Source organism: Polistes dominula, unplaced genomic scaffold (genome assembly GCF_049000335.1).
Source record: "Polistes dominula isolate Pdom_NZ unplaced genomic scaffold, Pdom_raw_medaka contig_74, whole genome shotgun sequence".
In the NCBI taxonomy this organism is placed as follows: domain Eukaryota; kingdom Metazoa; phylum Arthropoda; class Insecta; order Hymenoptera; family Vespidae; genus Polistes; species Polistes dominula.
The window spans coordinates 750,471-772,676 of NW_028300953.1; the positions used below are offsets into that span (position 1 = coordinate 750,471).

Here is a 22,206-nt window from a genome sequence, read left to right on the forward strand (position 1 = left end):
TTTTTTTTACGAACTATCGGCCCTTTGAGTCACGACGTTATCCTACACCGCAGACCATGATCTCACCCCGCTCGACATAGGATCCAAGAGGTCCCCGACGACGACGACGACGACGACGACGACGACACGGAACACTCGACTCGTATTCGAGCGTATCCCTCTTCTTTTTCTTCAAAAAAGAAAAAGAAGAAGAAGAAGAGAAATCGAACAAGCAAAAGGTTCACATGCCCATTGGTATAGAACTCTAAAAGCATCTTCTAAAGATAAACCAAACGATTTGAACGATCATATCAAACAACATATTTCACTGCAAACTTGGGGAAATCAATTTTCATCAACATATTCCAAATTGATAATAAAATATCGACACTGTGTGTAGTAAAACCTTCTGGTTAGAGAAAAAAAAAAAAAAAAAAAAAAAAAGAAAGTTCTCATTCAATGGCAGTAGTATATTCGAAAACGACTACGACGATATCCTGTCGTCTGTAACTCGAGATTATTCTCATTTTATGGGCGATTTAACAAGGCCGAAGGTACGAAAAGGGGATGCTATTGGTGGTGCTGTTGGTGCTGCTGCTGCTGCTGCTGCTGGCTGCTGTGTACAACGATTTAACACGAAAGAAAAGGGAAAGTGAATTTTATCTCAACTTGAATGAACATTTTCACCACCTTTTTCTTCTTCTTCTTTTAACCGTTCGAGAGAAAATACAATGAAAGTCAAAAATACAATTTTTCCTTCCTTCCTTCCTTTTTCGTAATTGGACATAAAAAAAAAAAAAAAGAAAAAATTGTTCGACGAAAACATTGTAAGGAAAAAAAATCAAACGATGAAGTAAGAAAAAAAAGAAAAAACCCTTTTTTTCTTTCTTCCTGCGCCATGTTTTCTTGGACTCTCTCGAAAAGGCAAACGTGTCGAAGAATGGAACAGATCCGGGGTACGTACGAAGAAAGAAAGTAAGAAAGAAAGGAAGAAAGAAAAAGGAAAGGAAAGGAAAGGAAAAAAAAAAAAGGAAAAAGGAAAAAAAAAAGGAAAGCAGGGAACCCCATTTACGGCACAATGGGCTCCTTTGAAGCCAAAGGTAATGAAGGTTTCGGGGTGTCTGTCTCGGTCCCTCTTGCGGACCGATTCACAATCTGACCACCCCTTACGGCACGCACAGGCTACCAATATACCGGGTGTTCTAACAATTTTTCTCTTTGCATTTTCTACCAATCGAAAATGAAAACTTACGGAAAAATCATTTCTAAATTGACAATTTTCAATCAAATATTTCTATTTTCATTGAAAATACTTTTCACAAACATTATACTAAGAATATTCTAATTGGTGAAGTGAGTAGAATAAATTTACATTGTAATAAAAAATAATCTGTGAAAGAAGAAGAAGAATAGAGGTGTCCTCGTATAGATTCGGAACCAGTTTCCCGTAGCACGTTTGTACCCGTACGAATATCCCGTTGGTATGCACTCCGCGCCATAATACACCATAAGAAATTTACCGCTCTGTAACCAGTGACGGTGTATGTGCATATATGCCGGCTGTCCCCGCAAGAGGAAGGGGGAGAGAGGAGATAGAGATAGAGAGAGAGAGAGAGAGAGAGAGGGAGGTATAATATACCCGAGGTTTGGAAAAGACGAGGTGCTCGAGTACTCCGCTACAAAAGTGAGTGAGTGAGTGAAAGAGTAAAAGAGAGGGATCTCAATGTATATGTGAGGCCCGTCTGGCCCTTCCTTCCACGCACCGGGCTCCAGCAAAACGTAATTATGCTAATACACGATTGGTTCGAAAATGTTAAATGCACGAGGCTCAGCACCGCGGGCTACCATGCCTCTCATCCCGATTGGTCTCCTCTTTCTACTCCTTTTCTTCCATCCTCACGCCCTCTCTTTCTCTTTCCCTCTCTTTACATTGGACGCAGATATTTATGGAATCTTCTCCATCTCGCGTTCGCTGCATTCCGCTTGAACCTCAGAGCTCAAAGATCTGCTCAGCTTCGAATTTCTCTTAGCACAAACGTTTCAATCTTCCTTTACCATCCTCCTTACGATCGATGTTTCCAAGCCACGCGAGCGACCACCTTCTTCTCCCTCAAATTGTTTCAAATGTTTCCATTTTGTGAATTATTTTTAGTTATTTCATGTAAATTTCATTTTTTTTTTTTTTTTTTGTATAGAAACAATATCGAGTTTTATTTCACATTAAAAAACCGAAATGACTTTCTTGCCAATCCAATATATTACTCAATGTTTCTATGTTTAATGACAAAACTTAAACAATATCGATTAATCGACGTCACTTTGAGGAATACTTGACGTGCCTAATCGTGATTGGCTAGCTATCATGCATGCATACACATACATACATCGATGTATATCATACTTAACAATAATGTAATCACCTCGAATGGAAGAAAATTGTTATAAAATTGCTATAAAATTGCACGATCGAGCGAAACTGAGCGTCGAAGGTTAGAAAGAGAAACAAGAAACGAAGATGTGTATGTATGTATGTGTGTGCGTGTGTGTGTGTGTGTATGAGAGAGAGAGAGAGAGAGAGAGAGAAATAAAAAGAGTGAACGCGCGCGCGAGGGCCACCTCTCGAGCAGAACCAATGGCCGCCACGTCAGCTGCCATTTCGATGGAAATGCGATGGATGTCCGGCTATTTTGTATGATAAAATGTTGGCACAAAAAAAGCGCGGGACCAAGTGCGGGACTTAGTGGTCGAAAAGTTTTCGATATGCGCCGGACGTCTTCCAGGAACGTTTATCGACTTATCGATCGTCGTTCGATTAAGATAGTCTTCGAGAGAAGGAGAACTTTGACGAGAAAAACAAAACAAAAATCTAACTGGAGAGGAAAAAGTGTAACAGGTAGTAGTAGGGATACATTCGTGAGCTTAAATTCCAAGTACAGATAGCCCTCCTATAACACGGTAAGTAAGTTCCTAGAAAATGTCGTGTTGTGTGAGACCGAGAGCCAATACAAAAAGGGGGATTAGAAATACAGGGTGGTTGTTGAAGTACAGTGTTGTATAAAGGTTTTTTTCAAAGGAACACGTGTTATAGGATTCCGTGTTACAGTAGGGCTACTTGTGTATATAAATATCTAATTAAAAATAAGAAAATTATAGGTTGCAATTGTATCGAATATTAGTACAATGTAACCGTGTTCTAGGATGCTGTGTTATAGGAGGATTCCCACAATTTATGAATCGTGTTATAGGAGGGCTCCCTGTATATATATATATCTAATTAAAAATAAAAAAATTATATTCGATTTAAATTGTATTAAATATTATTACGATGTAACTTACCTTTTCGAGTTCGAGGAGATGAAATCGAAGGACTTGAATCGCTTGAACCATCTGTAAAAAGAAAAGGAAAAAAAGATAAAGAATAAGATCAATTAAAAGAACAATTTTATCGATATGCAATTTCACATGGAAATGTTTATTATTTTGAAAGAAAAGTTATACAGTAGTAGTTATATATCTATATATATATATATATATATATATTCGTTGGTATTTAAAAATACGTCGAATTTAATTATTACCGAGAGTATACGCGCGCTAATTGCCTGCCTAAATTCCACCACGAAAACGAATTTCCATCGATATCGAGAATAAAAATAAAAATAAGAGAGAAGAAGAAAAAAAAAATTATTAACGGTTAATGCGCCTTTATACGGGGGTGAATGTGAAGATGTTGAAAACAAGAGAAGGCCATTTACTCGACGACGTAATAACTTCATAATATTATCGCGTTAATTCTTCTTTCCAACGAGAAAGTAGGATAATAAAAAGCAATGTGTGCTAAAGCTTTCCAAAAAATCTCCTACTCTCTTTCCCCCCCCCCTCCACTCTCCTACTGTTTTTTTTATTTTTTTACAGTTTTATTTTCTTTTTTATTATCTGATACAAACCGATGAGAAAAATCAAGTTTGGAAGGAGAAAGAAAGTAATCCCGATGTGTTCGGGGTCCTTCCGGCTCCGATTGGACGCCCTATCGAAAGTGCATACGCAGAAAGACCATTCGCATAATTTTTCGATACGCAACCACCACCATCGTCGTTCTTTTATTCCTTCCTTCCTTCTCTCTCTCTCTCTCTCTCTTTCTCTCTTTCTCTTTTCAAATAAAACAAGAGAGTACTATAGATACTATACGTAAAACGATGCCCCTTCTGAGCTCGCAGAAGCGCCGATTCAATTAGGCAAAGGGGCAATCTTAATTGTTAATTAACATTATATTTATGCAATTATGGCCCATTATGATTCTGCTTGGCCGATAACAAGCAGATGAGTGCATAGCATGGATAGTGCGAGGACCAACTAACAACTTCTTATTTATTTTATTTTCCTTTTTCATCGTCATGTTCGATATGCCACCAAGTTTGAGAGTCTTCCCATCGAATCGGCGCCACTTATCGTTGCCCCTTGCCTGCGTTCCTTCGGAATATTCAAACTTCAGAATTTCATTAGAATCTCTGAGACACAGCTATCGATATTTTCAACCACGATCCTATCTTCCATAGAGTTTAACTAATGAGAATGTACAAAAATTATACATGACTCACATCACCCTACCCATACACATACTATCATACATATTAATACGTATAACGATAATGGCGAAGCACACCCAAAAAAAAAAGAAAAGCCCTACTCTCCATCTCGACACTCTCCGTACTCTTCATCGGACGATCCGGAATATGCAAAAAGAAAAAGAAAAAGGAAAGAAATAAAAGACTAAAAAAATTGAAGATGATGATATCGGTTAACGAAACTCCCGGGTGGTTTTCTGAACGAGATCGTGCGAGAAGTAACCGATTCTCCAACTCTCATCTCGTACAATGTCTTCTCTATATCCAAGTTACCCACACATATACAACACATACACTAATACCGTGTGTATCTACATACAATTTTCTCTCTCTCTCTCTCTCTCTCTCTCTTTCTAACGTGCACATCATAAGATCTCATTTGGAAGGTTTTGCCACGATCGTTCATCGCACGGTATTAATTAGGCTTGCGTTGCACGCAGACGAGAATCTCGAAGAAGACGAAGAGGAGCCTGAGGATAAGCAGCAGCAGTAGCAGCAACAGTAAGAGCAGGAGGAGGAGGAGGAGGAGGAGGAGAAGGAGGTGAAGAAAGAGAAGGGGGAGGAAGAGGAGAACGTTGAAGAAAAACTGACAAAACGCAGGAAGAAGAAGCGCAGAGATGGTGTTATTTATAAGCCATCTCCGACATGGAGGACTCGGCGGAAGCAAGACGCCCTCACTTTTCTATCTTCCTTACTCTCACACACATACATTTACACATACAAGTATATTGTACCCTCTTTATCCTTGTTTTTCTTCTTCGAGTGCAAGACGTGGTAGACTTTCTTCTTCTTCTTCTTCTTCTTTACGTTTATCTGCGCTCGCTCGCTTGCTCGCTCGGTGAAACGCAACGCAGCGTGAAGCTCGCTGCACTCGCCCGTTGCACTGCACTCGCTCGCTATTTGATGCATGCGCAAGATATGTGTTGGGCGCACGTACGCAACTAAATGACCATCTCTCTCTCTCTCTCTCTCTCTCATTTGTGTTCATCTCTTCTTTTCATACACATAGGTAAAGAAGTTTCTCTTTCTTCGCACCTTTGAACAATATTCCCTTTGACGATGAATGGGGATCTTCACCATCCGTGAAGATGTTTTGAGACAATTAAGTTTCTCTTTTTCTCATTTTATTTTTGTATCTTTGTTTAAATCTAATTTAAAAAAAAATATATATATATATATCTGATTACTTTAAGTACCAATTTATTCGCAAAGAAGATGAATAAATTACAATTAATTTCAACATTTCGTGTTTTTATTCTTCAACTTCCTTCTTTTTTTTTGTTTTTGTTTTATTAATTAATATTTTAGGAAGACGTTATTATACGAGACAATTATTGTCTCTCATATATAGATACTTTCTCTTTTTATCTTTATCTAAATCTAATAAATAATCTTTTATTATCATTAGTATCAATTTAATCGCTGAAGATGAATAAATTACAATTTTATTTCAACATTTCTTCCTTCTTCTTCTTCTTCCCTTTTTTATTTTTTATTTTTATTATATTTTATGAAGACTTTACGAGACAATTATTATCTCTCTCTCTCTCTCTCTCTCTCTCTCTCTGTTCTTTTTTATCTTGATTTAAATCTAATAAATAATAACTTATTACTGTCAGTGTCAATCTAATCGCAAAAGATGAATTAAATTAAAAGTAACGTATGAGTACTTAACAAAAAATTCGTTTCTTTTTCAAGTGCCAACAGGCTAAGCAATTAATTAAGTATTTCGTGTCGATAACGCCCTCTTCGATGCGTTTATAAATATGCATTGAGATTTTATGAACCTTTCGCATAACGTTCTTCTCTTCTATCTCTTTTTAAACCACCCATCCATCCCTCCTCCTTCTTCTTCTGCTTCGTATATCAATTTTTTCTTGACTACGTCACGATACTTGGTTAATTAATAATAAACTTTGAAAAAAACATGATCAATAATATACACCATTGAAGAAAATATTCGATCATCGGTGCCACGTGTCCTTTAAAATCCATTATATATTCACATTTATTCTAATACACGTAATTCCAATTGCTATTTTCGATAAGAATTATTGCTACTTATGTTTTAACGCAACTGCAGCAAAAATTCCGCTAATGCGCCAATAAAGAGCAATCTTGTTGTTCGCATACAACAACCTTGTTGTTTGCTCACAGCAACCGTCAGGGTTGCGTCAGGATTTCGTCAGGGTTGCGTCAGGGTGTCGTCAGGGTTTTGCAGCGTTGCGTCAGGGTTTCTTCAGGGTTTTGCAGAGTTGCGTCAGGTTTTCTTCAGGGTTTTGCAGAGTTGCGTCAGGTTTGCTTCAGGGTTTTGCAGAGTTGCGTCAGGGTTTCGTGAGGATTTTCAGGGTGTCGTCAGGGTTTTACAGAGTTGCGTCTGGGTTTCGTCAGAGTTTTGCAATGTGTCGTCAGGGTTTTGCAGAGCTGCGTCAGGGTTTCGTCAGGGTTTTGCAGAGCTGCGTCAGGGTGTCGTCAGGGTTTTGTAGAGTTGCGTCAGGGTGTCGTCAGGGTTTTGTAGAGTTGCGTCAGGGTTTCGTTTTGGTTTTGCAGAGTTGCGTCAGAGTTTCGTTTGGGTTTTGCAGGGTGTCGTCAGGGTTTTGCAGATTTGCGTAAAAGTTTTGTCTGGGTTTTGTCAGGCTTGTGTCAGAGTTGCGTCACAGTCTCGTCATGGTTTCTTTCTATGATTTATCGCAACAATTTAAGGTGTAAATTTGTGCATTAGCGGAATTTTGCTGCTGTGGCGTTAATACGTATCTACCGAACTATTTTCTACATTATTTTTTCATTTATTTCTAATACACAGTTACATCTAATCGTAGTTTTGATAAGAATATTTTGTAAAGTTCGTTTTGAAGTAAAAAAATACCTGAGTTTTTGAACAGATATATGTATATATATTTAAAGAAAGAAAAAAAGAAAGGTAGGAAAGTGTTTGCTGGTGACAAGTATTCCGATGTTTAACAATATTTAAATATTGTCATTTGAAGTGAGTGCGCATAGCCAGTGCGTCGTAGATAAACCGTCCCTTGCTTGCACAGTGCTCTTGGGCTACCGTATATCGTTCTAAGGTGTATTTTACATCATCTCTACTTTACGTGTGTACACACAACCGACTTATTCTCCAAAAGAAAAATGTTTCTTACTAACTTGGAAAACGACCAGATATTCTTTTTCTTAAAAAAAAAAAAAAAAAAAAAAGAAAAAAATATTCAAAAATTGTTTTCATCCTCGAGATTTATATAATGCGCCAAAAATTATTCATGAATTTTTTTCTATCCATAGTCTACCTTGTTTACCATTTGTATATTTATTATTATTATTATTATTATTATTATTATTATTATTATTATTATTATTATTATTATTATTATTATTATTAATATTAATATTATAAGAAATATTTATCATATATTTCGACTATAAAGTATATGTATATAATATCATTGTATTTATTATTTATATACTAATATATATACTATTATACTATTTAGTATACTATACTAGTACTAGTAGTATACTATTAGTACTATACTATATATAATAGTTCTTATTAATTATAATTATTAATATTATTATTATTATTATGTATTATTAAATTATAATAATGAAATATTATAATACGCAAAAATAAATTAATATTATTAATTTTAATTAATAAATACTATTATATATAGTATAGTATATATTATATTAAAATAATTAATAACTATAATTATATATATAAAAATAATTTAAACAAAAAAAAGAATCAGAATTTGTTTACACCTTCAACGAATGTATATATGTAGATAAAAACTTCATCAATAATTTTTTTCTATCTGTGATCCATAGTGATCAAGCATCCATATATTAAGTATTAGCATTAGCATTAATCGTATAAGAAAAAGTTAAGCATGGTTAGAGCGTAAAAGCAAGTAGGTATCGAACACCTTCGAGGATAATTAACGAATAGCCGATGGCTAAAAAGTTAACAACTCTCTCTCTCTCTCTCTCTCTCTCTCTCTCTCTATCTCTATCTCGTCTTTGCAATACCAGAAATTAATTATGCATATATGTAAAGAAATTTTTGTAGGATAGTCTCGTAGAGATAGATAATATTATAGAAGTATTTTACATCTTTTTCTTTCTCACTTTATTCAATTTATTTTTGTATAATTTGGTCGATGGTTTTTAAAGACGTATATATATATAGTAAGTTAAGTTTTAATAGCAAACGGGTGCGATAATGAAGCAATCGGGTGTCGACCATCGCAAATTAGTGGCTTCGAAGAATACTTTCGCGGGTGGGGTGCGGTAGGAGGGGAGGGGGTGTTAGTAGTAGTAACTAGTATGGAAGAGAAACCAAGAGAGAAAGAAGATGGTCGTAAATCAGTGAACATCGATAAGGAGTCGTCCGCACGATGTCCCTCGTTAATAATTGATACAATTAACGACCATTCATTAGAGACTCGCGATCTCTGTTGCATAAACACTCACACACACAGACACACACACACTTATATAATGTATGTATGTATATATAAAATCGTTGGATAGGATAAGAATAAAGAGAGGAAAACGATTTACACATTCACTCGATGTTTCCCGCATTTGTTCGTTTTCTTTTCGATCGTAAAATCATTTCGGGTTGTGTGTCTGCCTTTTATTCGCGACAGTTAGTCGATATCGTCGACAGTTTTTTCTTCTTCCTTATTCCTCAACGTGTTTCTCATTCTCGAACGAGTCCATGAGTTCTACCAACCAACCAACCAACCAACCAACCGACCAACCAACGCTAATGACCTTAGCGATCGCGCGAACTTGATGTTGTTTGCTTTACATTGTCTCTCTCTCTTTCTCTTTCTCTTTCTTTCTAAACACACCATTATTTCATTTTTTTTTCTTTTTTTTTCCTTCTTTTTTTATTATCCAATTAGCGAACACGTCGAGCTTTATCACGTTCGTCTGATTTATCGGAATATTTTCTATGATTTATTCTGGCGATGAAATGTATCATTTTTATATTTTTTGCAGAGGGGAAATCAATGAAATGTGTTTAGTAAACGTTGATTATTACGTTTAAAGAGTGTTCTTCTATTTTTTTTATTTTTTTTATTTTTCTATGAACGATTTATATTTGAAAAGAAAATAATTTGTTCTCTTTGAAAAAAATGTTAGAAGTTTTCTACAATAATTTTAGCAATGATTTTATGATTTATTCTGACGATGAAGTGTATCATTTTTATATTTTTGCAAAGGGGAAATCAATGAAATGTGTTTAGTAAACGTTGATTATTACATTTAAAGAGTGTCCTTCTATTTTTTTATTTTTATTTGTCTATGAACAATTTATATTTTAAAAGAAAATAATTTGTTCTCTTTGAAAAAAAATGTTAGAAGTTTTTTGTACAATAGTTTTAGCAATGAGTTATTTTGAATATTTTTTCATGATGTTTCTCATAAAAGTTAGCAAAGAATGTTTCAAAATAAGATGTCAGTTGATATAACGTCAAATAAAAATAAGGAATAATAACGATAATGAGAGTTAAACGTGACGTATCTCTTGTGTATTATACTAAATGTAATAAAAATAAAAAATAAAAAATAAAATACAAGAAAATTCTCTCGTATGCAGACGAATCATAAAAGCTGCGTGCATAAAGACGAAGAATACGAAGAAGCAAATGTGTGAGTATATAGGTGTGTCTGAGACGTTGCTATTTAACTGCAGCTGCATTTTTACGAATATTTTGGCGACGTAAACGTCTTAACGAGCGCCGTGTGCCAACTTTGAAAAAAAAGTCGAAGAGTAAGAAATACAAAAAAAGTAAACTAGAAAGAGGAAAGATGAACTGATGCTGCAGATGAATGAGCTGTGAGGATGGGGATGAAAAAGGATCTTCCTTTTTCTCATACTCGGAGAGAGTGATGCAGAACATGTACGACGTTATTATAAAAAAAAAAAAAAAATGTAATATATATATATATATAGAATAATATGTCGGCAATTATTTTTATTTTACTTCCAATCAGAAAGTCAATTTTTTTATTTTAGTTCTCTTTTTTTTCTTCTTCTTTCCTACATCAGTAAAATCCTATTAGAGTTTGTTTGGTTTTTTTTCTTCTATAGATCGATAGGTAGTCTTGTCAATATTCTAACGGTATCAATAAATACCGGACGACGTATATATTTTGAATCGATCGTTTATGGTATGGGTAAGTAATTAACTTACACATAGAACACTTTATATACTCTAACACGTTTTTATTTCGATTTTCAAATATCGCTTTAATGATTCGAATAATTAATGTATTATTCCTTTTACTTATTTTGCTTTCCTTTCTCAATATTTTTTATATCAAATAAAAAATATTGTTTTTATGTTATAGTCAATCCACCCACGTAACAAGCTTCAATACTTTTGTAATAATTTGTAACCCGTTAATAACGAAACCTGTTTTACGATCATTTATTTTATACTATAATTATTAATAACTTGCATACATAAATGAAATAAAAAATTATTAATTAAATCGTTTTATATATACATTTATGATATTATTATCTTATTAAAGAGGTTCTAATATTTATATAAAAAATTATTAAAATAAACGATTATTATTATAGTCAATTCCACTCATGCTACCACTTTTGTATTAATTTATAACTCGTTAATAACAAAACTGTATTGCTCATTTATTTTATACTATAATTATTAATAACTTGCATATGCAAATATAATAAATAATAATAATAAATATAATATTATATATTTATAATAAAAATATTATTATTATTATTATTATTACATACATGTCTTATTGACGAAGCTTAAATATTTATATAAAAAATTATAAAAATAAATGCTATGAGAATTTTCTTTTCCTTTCCTTTCGTTTCCTTTCGTTTCCTTTTTTCCAATAGCTAAGAATTACGGTAAATATTAGGAATATGGAAGAATTATTGGAAAGACCGATTGTAAAGATGCCAAGAAAGAAAAAAAGAAAATAAAAGGAAGAGGAAGCAGCGCGAATCCATGCATTCGTCCACAAAGAATTCCCTAAGGACCACCGGAGTGGCAACTCTACGTTCGTCAGGCCCTCCACACGTTACATTATACTTTACACATTCGCTATACCTTCTTTCTTTCTTTCTTTTCTTTCTTTCTCTTTTCCCTTCTCCTCTCCTCCTAGGATTTCTCCTAAACTCGACGGGATATTATTCCTTTTATCCTTCTTCGAAATCATTCAAAAAAATATCTTATTTCCCTTTTGATCCGTACACGTATCGATTAAAAACAACTAAATTCGATATACGAACAAATTAAAACGAACCTATACCATCTTATTCTCGTATTTCGTTACAACACATTCCTTAATATTTTTAATAACGAACAAAATATTTGTATATTTTGTTATGAAAAAGAAGAAAAAAATGACATAAATCAAAGAGATCATAAGATACTTAAATTTAACTTAAATTTTTGTAAATCATTTTCAAATTTATTCATATTAAATATAAATAAACACGTGAGTATCATCAATTTATAAAAAAAAAATAACATTTTAATTCATCCTAAAGAAATAAATCAAATTCACATGTAAAATAATAAAAATGTTCATCTTCAACAAAAAGATTCGAAATCTTGAAAAGAGGACGTGCAAAGATCATCGGTTAATCGCGTGCAAGTTTCTTTTTTTAAAAAAAAAGAACAAGAAAAAGAGATGGATGATATAGACGAGGATAAAGGTTTCGTTCTTGATCCTTACTAGAAGTAAAGATGGGGGGTAAGAAGAGAAAGAAGAGAAGGCATCAAGTATCCTTGGTTCCTCGGGTACCGTTACATGGATCTTCCATAACTTTGAACGAGCTAACTTTCTTCAAGCTTTTATTTAGATCTCCGATGTTTCTTCTTCAACCGCATTCATCCTTCAGATCCACGTGCGTCCCATGTGTCGATTAACAAAAACATTTACATATATATGTGTATCTTCTATCTTCATTTTCACGAATGTAAAACGTATTATTCGTTCTTATCAATTAATACTATGGCTCCACAGTGGTGCCATGCCGAAACTATCGGGTAAGTGCCGGTAACTTCACGTTGGTGCCATTCCGTAATTATCGTGGAAGTGAAATACATATATATGTAATATAATAATTTTCATTTTCATTTCCACGAATGTAAAACGTATTATTCATTCTTATCAATTAATACTATGGCTCCACAGTGGTGCAATGCCGAAACTATCGAGTAAGTGCTGGTAACTTCACGTTGATGCCATTCGGTAATTATCGTGGAAGTGAAATACATATATATGTAATATAATAATTTTCATTTTCATTTCCACGAATGTAAAACGTATTATTTGTTCTTATCAATTAATACTATGGCTCCACGTTGGTGCCATGCCGAAACTATCGGGTAAGTGCTGGTAACTTCACGTTGGTGCCATTCGGTAATTATCGTGGAAGTGAAATACATATATATATATATATATATAGTAATATAATAATATATATAATATATATTATTTTAATTTAGCTTTACTATAAATTACTATAAGTTAACTTTAAACTTTATAAAATATTATATAATAATATAAATACCAACACAACACGAAAAAATCTAGATTAGACGTACGTACTGTTAATATCTATATAATCTATAAATAATCTTTACAATGATTGCTCATTTAAATTACAAATGATATTATGATATTACTAACACATAGTTTGATACATTTGATACAACAAAAATACCAATTAGAAATAAAAAAAAAATCAACGACACGAGGATTATTAGCTAAATCATTGAAGATTACATAGATCGATCGCAAAGATCTTGAACATTTGTTTACACAACGTAAACTTTCAAGTGGAAATAAAACTTGTAATAGACGAGAAGAGAAGAAAATAAGATAAAAAAGAAGAAGAAGAAGAAGAAGGAGAAGAAGAAGCTCATTGCAATGACTACGTCCAGTCAAAGTGGGGCCCGCAGTAATTATTCTCCAAACGCAAGACCGGCAATTAGCATCTCATTGGCTCATTTCTCGCTTATGCTAATGGAGGATATTATTCAAGCGCGTGTGCGAGAAAGGGCTTGCCTTCTCTCTTACCTATGTGTCCCTCTCCTCGTGGTCTAAGGAAAGAGAAGGAGAAGGAGGAGGAGGAGGAGGAGGAGAAGGAGGAAGAGGTGTACGTAAAGGTTGCTGCTTGCTTTGCACTCTTCCGTAGCCACAACCAAACCTTCTTATTTTTATTTTCCTCCTTCTCCCTCCTCCTTATCCTTATCCTCCTGTTACTCTGCCATCTTTTCGTCCCTCGTTTCCTTTACGACGTCGAGGAAAAAGCTGGGCCATCGTTTTGTACGCCTACGAGGTGTCATCTCGAGTGTCCTCATCGAGTATTGTTGCGTGTACCGATCACACGTCGATTCCAATACAAGTATGTGTGTGTGTGTAAACGACGTTTTGTGTATTTACATATATGTTAACGTAGCTAACTTTTGAACAATGTTATAGATAAATTCTCTATATATATATAAACATGTCCGTTTGAAAAACATGTACACGTGGGTGACGAACACACTGATTTCTTATAATATAAAATAAAAAATAAAATAAAATATAATTCTTGAGCGTTTCCAAAAGGTTAGGGTTTATTTTTTTATTTTTTGCTTTCGAGTTTCAAAAAAATTGTACGAGATAACCAAGGTGTTTTTTATGGTCCGATAAGAAAGTAAGAAGTTTCGATTTTTGTTTGATAACAAAAAAAAACAAAAAAATATAGAACGCGTTTCGAAACACACACGACGACGTTTCGTACGATAACACCATCATCGAAATTCAAGAATATATGGATAAAAAAAAAAAAAAGGGTAGTCTCTAAAGGAACATAGTTGCTTTAAATATACAGCTACAATAAATTTGTATACGAATTAGAAAGAGAGAAAGAGAGAGAGAGAAACGTCGTTTGTGGTCGTTCAAGATTAGATCTCGAATGTCTAGGAAAAACTACCACCACCCTGTAAAAGTATCTTTGAAAAAAGAAAAAAAAAAAGAAAAAAAAACCAATACATCTTTAGTTTTCTTTATTCCTATGGACCAACCAGTCAGACCTTTTTTTTTCCTTTTTTAACCTGAGTAGAGGGGAGGGGAAGCCCTTGACCTTCCAAGAAAGGAAATACCAGACGAAGTGTGTATGGTTTTCTTAAATCTACAAGTTTCTTCTTCTTGCATCTGAGATTTTTTTCTCTCTCTCTCTCTCTCTCTCTCTTTTATTTTCTTTTCCTTTTATATTTTTTTTTTCTTCTTCTTCTTCTTCTTCTTCTTCCTTAAAAACAGGAGGGTGCCCTCATTATCTACATTTTCTCCATGCTTGTATTTTTATCTTCCAAAATCATTTCTTATTTTTCTTTTTAAAACTTAAAAGGCCAAGAAACACACACTTGGATACGCCCTTTTCGTGTAATCCTATTTTTTGGTTTTTTTTTCTTTTTTTTTTTCTTTTAACTTAAATATAATTATAATATTAATATTAAATATATAAATTTGTTAGGTACAATAATATTATTTCTTTATCCAAACTAAACACAACAACAATATGTTATAAAAATAAAAAATATTTAAAGAAAAAAACTACACAGGTAAAGTTAGAAACAGTAACGAATCGGAATTTCAACAGACTGAGAAAAGAGGGACCCTTCCATGAATTTTTCCAGCCCTTAGGTATGTATATACACGTAGAAAAACATCTGCCACGAATTTTCTGGCGATTCGAGTCCTTTCATGTTCGTCAAACGTTGAAGAAAACGAAAACGTCGTAACTTTCTAAAATTATTCCAAACGAAATTCACTAAACTTACGATGATGATCAGTTCATTGATCTGATGAGTACTCAAGGTAAGTCAAAATTGATATGACTTTTATAATATTTTTCTAATGTTGGCAAAAGGATAATAAGAAGAAAAAGAAAATAAAAACAAATAATAAAAAGCTTAAGTTCTTTACAATAAAAGCTCATTTCTCGTAGATTGCAATTTGGTAAAAGCCACGCCAGTTCTGACCAATCGCAACGAATGCCAATCAACGTGCAACGACCAAATGCAGCAACAATTTTCTTCTTTAAACATTTCTTTATCATTTATTTATATTCACAATTGAACCTTAATAAACAATCAATCTACACGTAAAATTATTTCCCATTTGCAAAGATTAATTGTCTTAAAATTTCTATCAAAAGTTTCGATGATAGAACACCATGAAAAATTCTTTTTCCCTATTCCAATACATTTTTCTTATTTTATTTCTTTCCATCTTCATCTCCAGTTTACAATTTAGATGCCACTAGTTTTTTTCCTCCCCAGACGACATCCGAGACGACGACTGCAACGACGACTGCAACGACGAGTGCAACAACGCTACGCGTCGATGCATAATTCAATTCGAGCGGTCTTTCTTTCTGATCAACTCGTAGTTGGACGAGACTCTTCGTAATATTTACTATTGTTTTTCTTCATAATTTTTGTTTGTTTTCTTCTTTGACCAAACCCCTCACCCAACCCAATGCTTTTTTTGAGGGGGACGAGGGGGTGGTTTTTATTCGCTAACCCGCAATAAGGTCAGTGTCGAGACTCGTGACGCGTATAGAACGCTAAACTTTTCTATCTCTTTCTTTCACTTGTATGAGCGCGTGCAGGCAAACGGACGTGACGTTTTGAAAAATTGCACGCGACGATGCGAACAACACCGACGAAATGCATTTCGTCGCACTCCCTCTTTTCCCTTTTTACTTTGCCATATATTTCTATCTCTCTCTCTCTCTCTCTCTCTCTCTCATTCATTCATTCATTCTCACTCACTCACTCACTCACTCACTCACTCACTCTTTTTCACGCTAACGTTTCGTGTTAAATCGTTGAGTCCATCGCAGGAAAAAAATTTGACGTTATCGCGCTACAATTTTATTTTTTTTTTTTTTTTTTTTTTTATTTTCTTTTTCTTTTTTTCCTTTCATAATTCTTTTTACTTTTTTTTTTCTTTTTTCCTTCCATCAACTTTGTTAATTCGATAATTACTCGATTAGAGATTACAAATACAACGTTGTTTCTTTTTGATAACGAAAACACAACTAATATTTTAAATACTTACAATCAATTTATGACAACACAAAATGAAACTAAGTTAAGTTATAACATTGTTAAATATGAACTTTACAATTGTTACGAAAATTAGTAACATTACAATAATATATTTCATTTCTTTTTTTACTTCATCGTCACGATTACCGACACAAATGTACTTTTGTGTAATTTTATCAAAAATATCAAATAGAATGACTTCCAAATTATTTAACACGTTGACCACCACGTCCATCATCGATGGCTGACAGTAAACTTTCCGTTTAAGCCATGTCAACCACCAATGACTGACAGGGTTTAACATGATACTTCTAAACGGTGCACTTGGCCTGACGATGAATTCCTTGAAAATCAGCGTAGCGCTCAAATGAATTTTACAATTGTTACAAAAATTAGTAACATTACAATAATATATTTCATTTCTTTTTTTACTTCATCGTCACGATTACCGACACAAATGTACTTTTGTGTAATTTTATCAAAAATATCAAATAGAATGACTTCCAAATTATTTAACACGTTGACCACCACGTCCATCATCGATGGCTGACAGTAAACTTTCCGTTTAAGCCATGTCAACCACCAATGACTGACAGGGTATAACATAATACTTCTAAACGGTACACTTGGCCTGACGATGAATTCCTTGAAAATCAGCGTGGCGCTCAAATGAATTTTACAATTGTTACGAAAATTAGTAACATTACCAAAATACTTTTCATTTCTTTTTTTACTTCATCGTCACGATTACCGACACAAATGTACTTTTATGTAATTTTATCAAAAATATCAAATAGAATGACTTCCAAATTATTTAACACGTTGACCAGCACGTCCATCATTGATGGCTGACAGTAGACTTTTCCGTTGAGGCCATGTCAACCACCGATGACCGACAGGGTTTAGCATGCTACTTCTAAACGGTGCACTTGGCCTGACGATGAATTCCTTGAAAATGAGCGTGGCGCTCAACGTGTGTTAACATTTTACCGACTTCTAAGATTTCAACAGCATATGCACGTCTGACCAACAGTTCAGACACAGATTTTTCTAACAAATTTTAATAGGATGCTAAATACAATTCTAATAACAAATTACTGTTCGTGTAATGATTGTGACTCTTTATTGCAATGTCAACTAAAAGCTGATTAATCAATTTTTGTTCGGTAAGCATCGGTAAGAAAAAAAACTTATTTATAGACTAGCGGTTGTTAAAGTGTTAAGAACAAAGTATACTTTAAAAAAAAAATACTTTTTCACCGAATCTCCCTGCCATAATTATCGACACATATATAAAACCACACACACACACACACAAAACGATAAACGCGATTTGACTGATAATCAGCTTAAAAATAATATTCCTGGTAAAAGTTCTAATTCTAGAATTCGGTTTAAGGAAAAAAAATAAAAACAAAAAATATATATTTATATATTGGAAGGTTGGAAAAACGTGGTTCATAGTAGGAACGAGGAGTCAGTTAAAAAAACCCACTAGAAAAGTGTTATCTCGATCAAAGAACGCGGAGGGTCGTTTGAAATATTTCTTCCTCTGAGTTTCGAAGGTCTCGTGTGTAACATGCTCGGTAGGTATATGTTATAGTATATATATATAGTATGTTTCTGCTGCCTTTGGAAAAAACAATGTAAGAGAGAGAGAGAGAGAGAGAGAGAGAGAGAGAGAGAGAGAGAGGGGTCCCTTCTCTTCTCTTCGAGTATATTCCGACGGAATTCAACGTTGTTACGCCTTTATGCTACATGATTATAATACACACACACACACACTATCTCTTTCTCTCTTCCTCTTTCTCTCTCTTTTACTATCTCATATATATATATATATATATATATATATATATATAGGAATACATAGAAATAAGCACACAGAAGGAACGGTTCGTAGCACGTTTCTTAATTAGATTCACGTAGGACGAACGATCGTAAATCTCGCCTGGTCGCTACCATTACAAATGGCAATGAAATCTTCCTTCGAAGTAGCTACTTTAACTCTAGGACGGCACACTACTTATATAAACAGTACTGATCGTAAATAATTTCTATTACTACTACTAAACTACTTGCTACTACTACTACTACGACTGCTTCTTCTTTCTCACTCTTATATATTCCTATATATATATATATTTAGTATATTAATTTATTCCTGATTGTATCTATCTTTCTAATGAGATTTATAAACAAAAATTGTAACTGATTCCTCAAATTATCTATGTTAGATAATATTTCATTAATTCAGATTACAGGCATGAAAGTAAAGTTCCTATTATCAAAACATTTTTGTATAATGTTCATTAACTCATTTTGTATTTTTACTATGAATGATCAAATCCTAAAGTTCTTGCCGGAAATGATATTGTCCAACTTACAGTCTTATTATAAATAATTTAAATGAGAAACAATAGTATTTAGAAATTAGTGAAGGAATTGACGAAGGTGTATCTGTTTGTCTCCCTTCATTTTCGTAGGGTTTTAGCGAGGGTGTAAATGAGGAAACACTTACCAGCGAGTCAACCTCCGGATCTGCTATATAGTAGGGCTTCTCTTGTCTGATCTGTAACACATAAACATAAATATATATATATATGTTAGTTTGAGAGCTTTAATAATTAAAATCATCCTTAATTGTGGTATAAAAGCAACAAGATCGTATCATCCATACACATATACACATTTACACGTACACATACACAAGTAATATACCCCTTCTCTTTTCCTTCCTACAACGATTTCCTTCTCATGCGTGCTTCCTTTTAATTGGACCCCCGTCGTTCGATTCTTACAAGTAAAAATATTTTTATAAAAGCGGAAACACGTCGATGAACTCAATGAAATTCTTAAAAGTACAAATAATAAGAAGACCAACAAAAAAAAAAAGGTTTAACAAATTCTAAAAAGATTGTCAAGTGTTTTTATCAATGATATTTCAAGAAATCAATGATCACAAACAAAAAAAAAACCAACATTCTTATATTAACTATATATAAACGTATCATATACTTTGTGTATATGTGTGTATGTGTGTGCGTGTGTTATTCCATCTCAATGACGATGCAGAAAAAAATGAAAAAAAGATTAAACCTTTCATCTGCAAACCAAACGATCTGATTAGATGCATTCACGATAACGATTGATATCAATAAAATTCTTTCATAGTATTCAAAAACATTCACCTAAACATTTTGTCTTCATTACTTTACTTTTTTCTCAAATAAATAAGTAATTATTATAGATAAGCAAACCCCCGTAACATTCCAATGGCACGCAAAATTACACAGCTATGGGGAATTCAATGACCATTACGTTTACGATTTGATAAGATTACAAGGATGATACTTCTTCTGTTGAGTAGTACCAACAAAAGGGGATAGATAAAAATAAAAAAAAAGATAATAAAAAAGATAAAAAAAGAAAGAGAGAGAGAGAGAGAGAGAGAGAGAGAGAGAGAGAAGGAATAGTTGGAAGAATGAATCACATTGATTGAAAAAAAAAAGTAAAACCAAAAAAACATATTCTACATTGATACAGTGTAAGAAGGAAACTAGAATATCAAGTAAATTTCTGTAATATGTTAGAATTCATAAAATGCATGTTACACGTTAACTATAATTACTAGAATAATCATTAATTACAACGTTGATCCTTGTATAAAGATCATAGATATATCATACACATATAATTAAGATGACATTCTCGATTACCATAATCTGATTAATGAGTCTCGTTGCAAAGATTGTATCACAGTGAATGTAATATTAGTATTTTTCAAATATTAAATAATAAATACATTTATTTTATTTTATTTATTAATTAATAAAAAAATATTACTATACGAATATTTATAAAAAAAAAAAGAAAAATAATATAACAATATTGCAATATACAATTTTGAAATATCAGTTTATTATCATAATTATCAACACAATTATCTATTAAAATGATATCAAGATAATGTTGATTATTTATTATTTATTAATAAATAATAAATAAATATTACTATACTAATATCTATAAAAGAAAATATAACAATATTGCAATATACAATTTTGAAATATCAGTTATTATTATCATAATTATCAACACAATTATCTATTAAAATGATATCAAGATAATGTTGATTATATTTTTACTCCCACGTATCGTATAATTTCCCTTTTTTATTCTCATACTTTAATCTTATCATCTGTTTTTAAGATAATTTATAATATATTTCAGTTTTCTTCTAATTATAAGTAAATTGGTTTCTCGTAGATGCGAACTTTGTTAGAAAGGTGCTGAGTGGAACGAGTAGAACGTGTCGACATTGTCACCGTGTAAAAATCCCTGCTCTCTCTCTCTCTCTCTCTCTCTCTCTCTCTCTCTCTCTCTCTTTCTCAAGTAAAAGAAAAAAAGAAAGAATGAATGAAAGAAAAGAAGGAAGGAAGGAAAGAAGGAAGAAAAAAGAGAAACGAAGTAATGAAATAAGTCCGAAGAAACCCAGAAGAATTCCCAAGGGTGGGCCCAGTCTATTCATGAGCCTGAATTCTGAATAAGTGACTCGCGTATCGAGTGTATAGGTAATGAAGGTATCTTTTACAACAATAACAACAAAAAGAGATCAAGAATAAATAACAAAAAATTACTGTCAACTGTTTGTGGGAGTTAACATAAAGTAAAGTAAGGTAAACTTGTTAGCTTTTGGTAGAGTGTAAAGGATTAATTTCTTTTCAATGGGTCCCCTGTCTTTCGTGTTTATAGTTTTTTTCGATTGGTCCCAATAGAATTTTTTAACACTATGACTTCCGCATGTCTAATCTAAGTTTTTTCGTGTCAAAAGCTGGTACTTATATTATTTTATATATATAGAGAGAGAGAGTTTCAAGTTAACTTATAGTAACTTAGAGTGAAGTTGATAAACGTATAGTAAAGTTATTATTAATATTATATATAATTAATATAATATTAATACAATAATAAATTAATATAATATAATATAAGTTATATTATATAATATAAATAAAATAATAAATTATTATAAGATAAAGCTAACTTATAGTAACTTATAGTGAAGTTGATAAACGTAAAATAAAGTTATTACTAATATTATATATAATTAATATAATATTTATAAAATAATAAATTAATATAATATAATATAATTTATATTATATAATATAAATAAAATAATAAATAAATATAATATAAAGTTAACTTGTAGTAACTTATAGTAACTTAGAGTGAAGTTGATAAACGTAAAGTGAAGTTATTATATAAATATTATTTATATTATATAATATATATTAAATTTATTCTTATAGTTTATTATATAATTAAAATTATTCTACATATATTGCACTTGCTCGATAATTTCCGAATGACACCAACGTGGTGCCATGCACCAGACGTCATAGTATTAATAACAAACTCTATAAAACCTTTTCTTTTGTATTTAAGTTAAGTTGTGTGTCTCCAATTTTCTTTGC

General features: G+C 32.6%; 1 protein-coding gene across 3 annotated transcripts in view; it reads right to left on the bottom strand.

Annotated features, from left to right (window-relative positions):
* hth (Meis homeobox homothorax) overlaps positions 1-22,206 on the bottom strand; it is a 359,920-nt gene that overhangs the window by 314,216 nt on the left and 23,498 nt on the right. For all 3 annotated transcript variants that reach the window (XM_089172519.1, XM_089172518.1, XM_089172517.1), the window contains 2 exons: positions 19,248-19,298; positions 3,316-3,366 (listed from right to left, as the gene is read on the bottom strand). In XM_089172519.1, the coding sequence (XP_089028645.1) occupies positions 3,316-3,366; positions 19,248-19,298 (102 nt within the window). The remainder of the gene's footprint in view (positions 1-3,315; positions 3,367-19,247; positions 19,299-22,206) is intronic.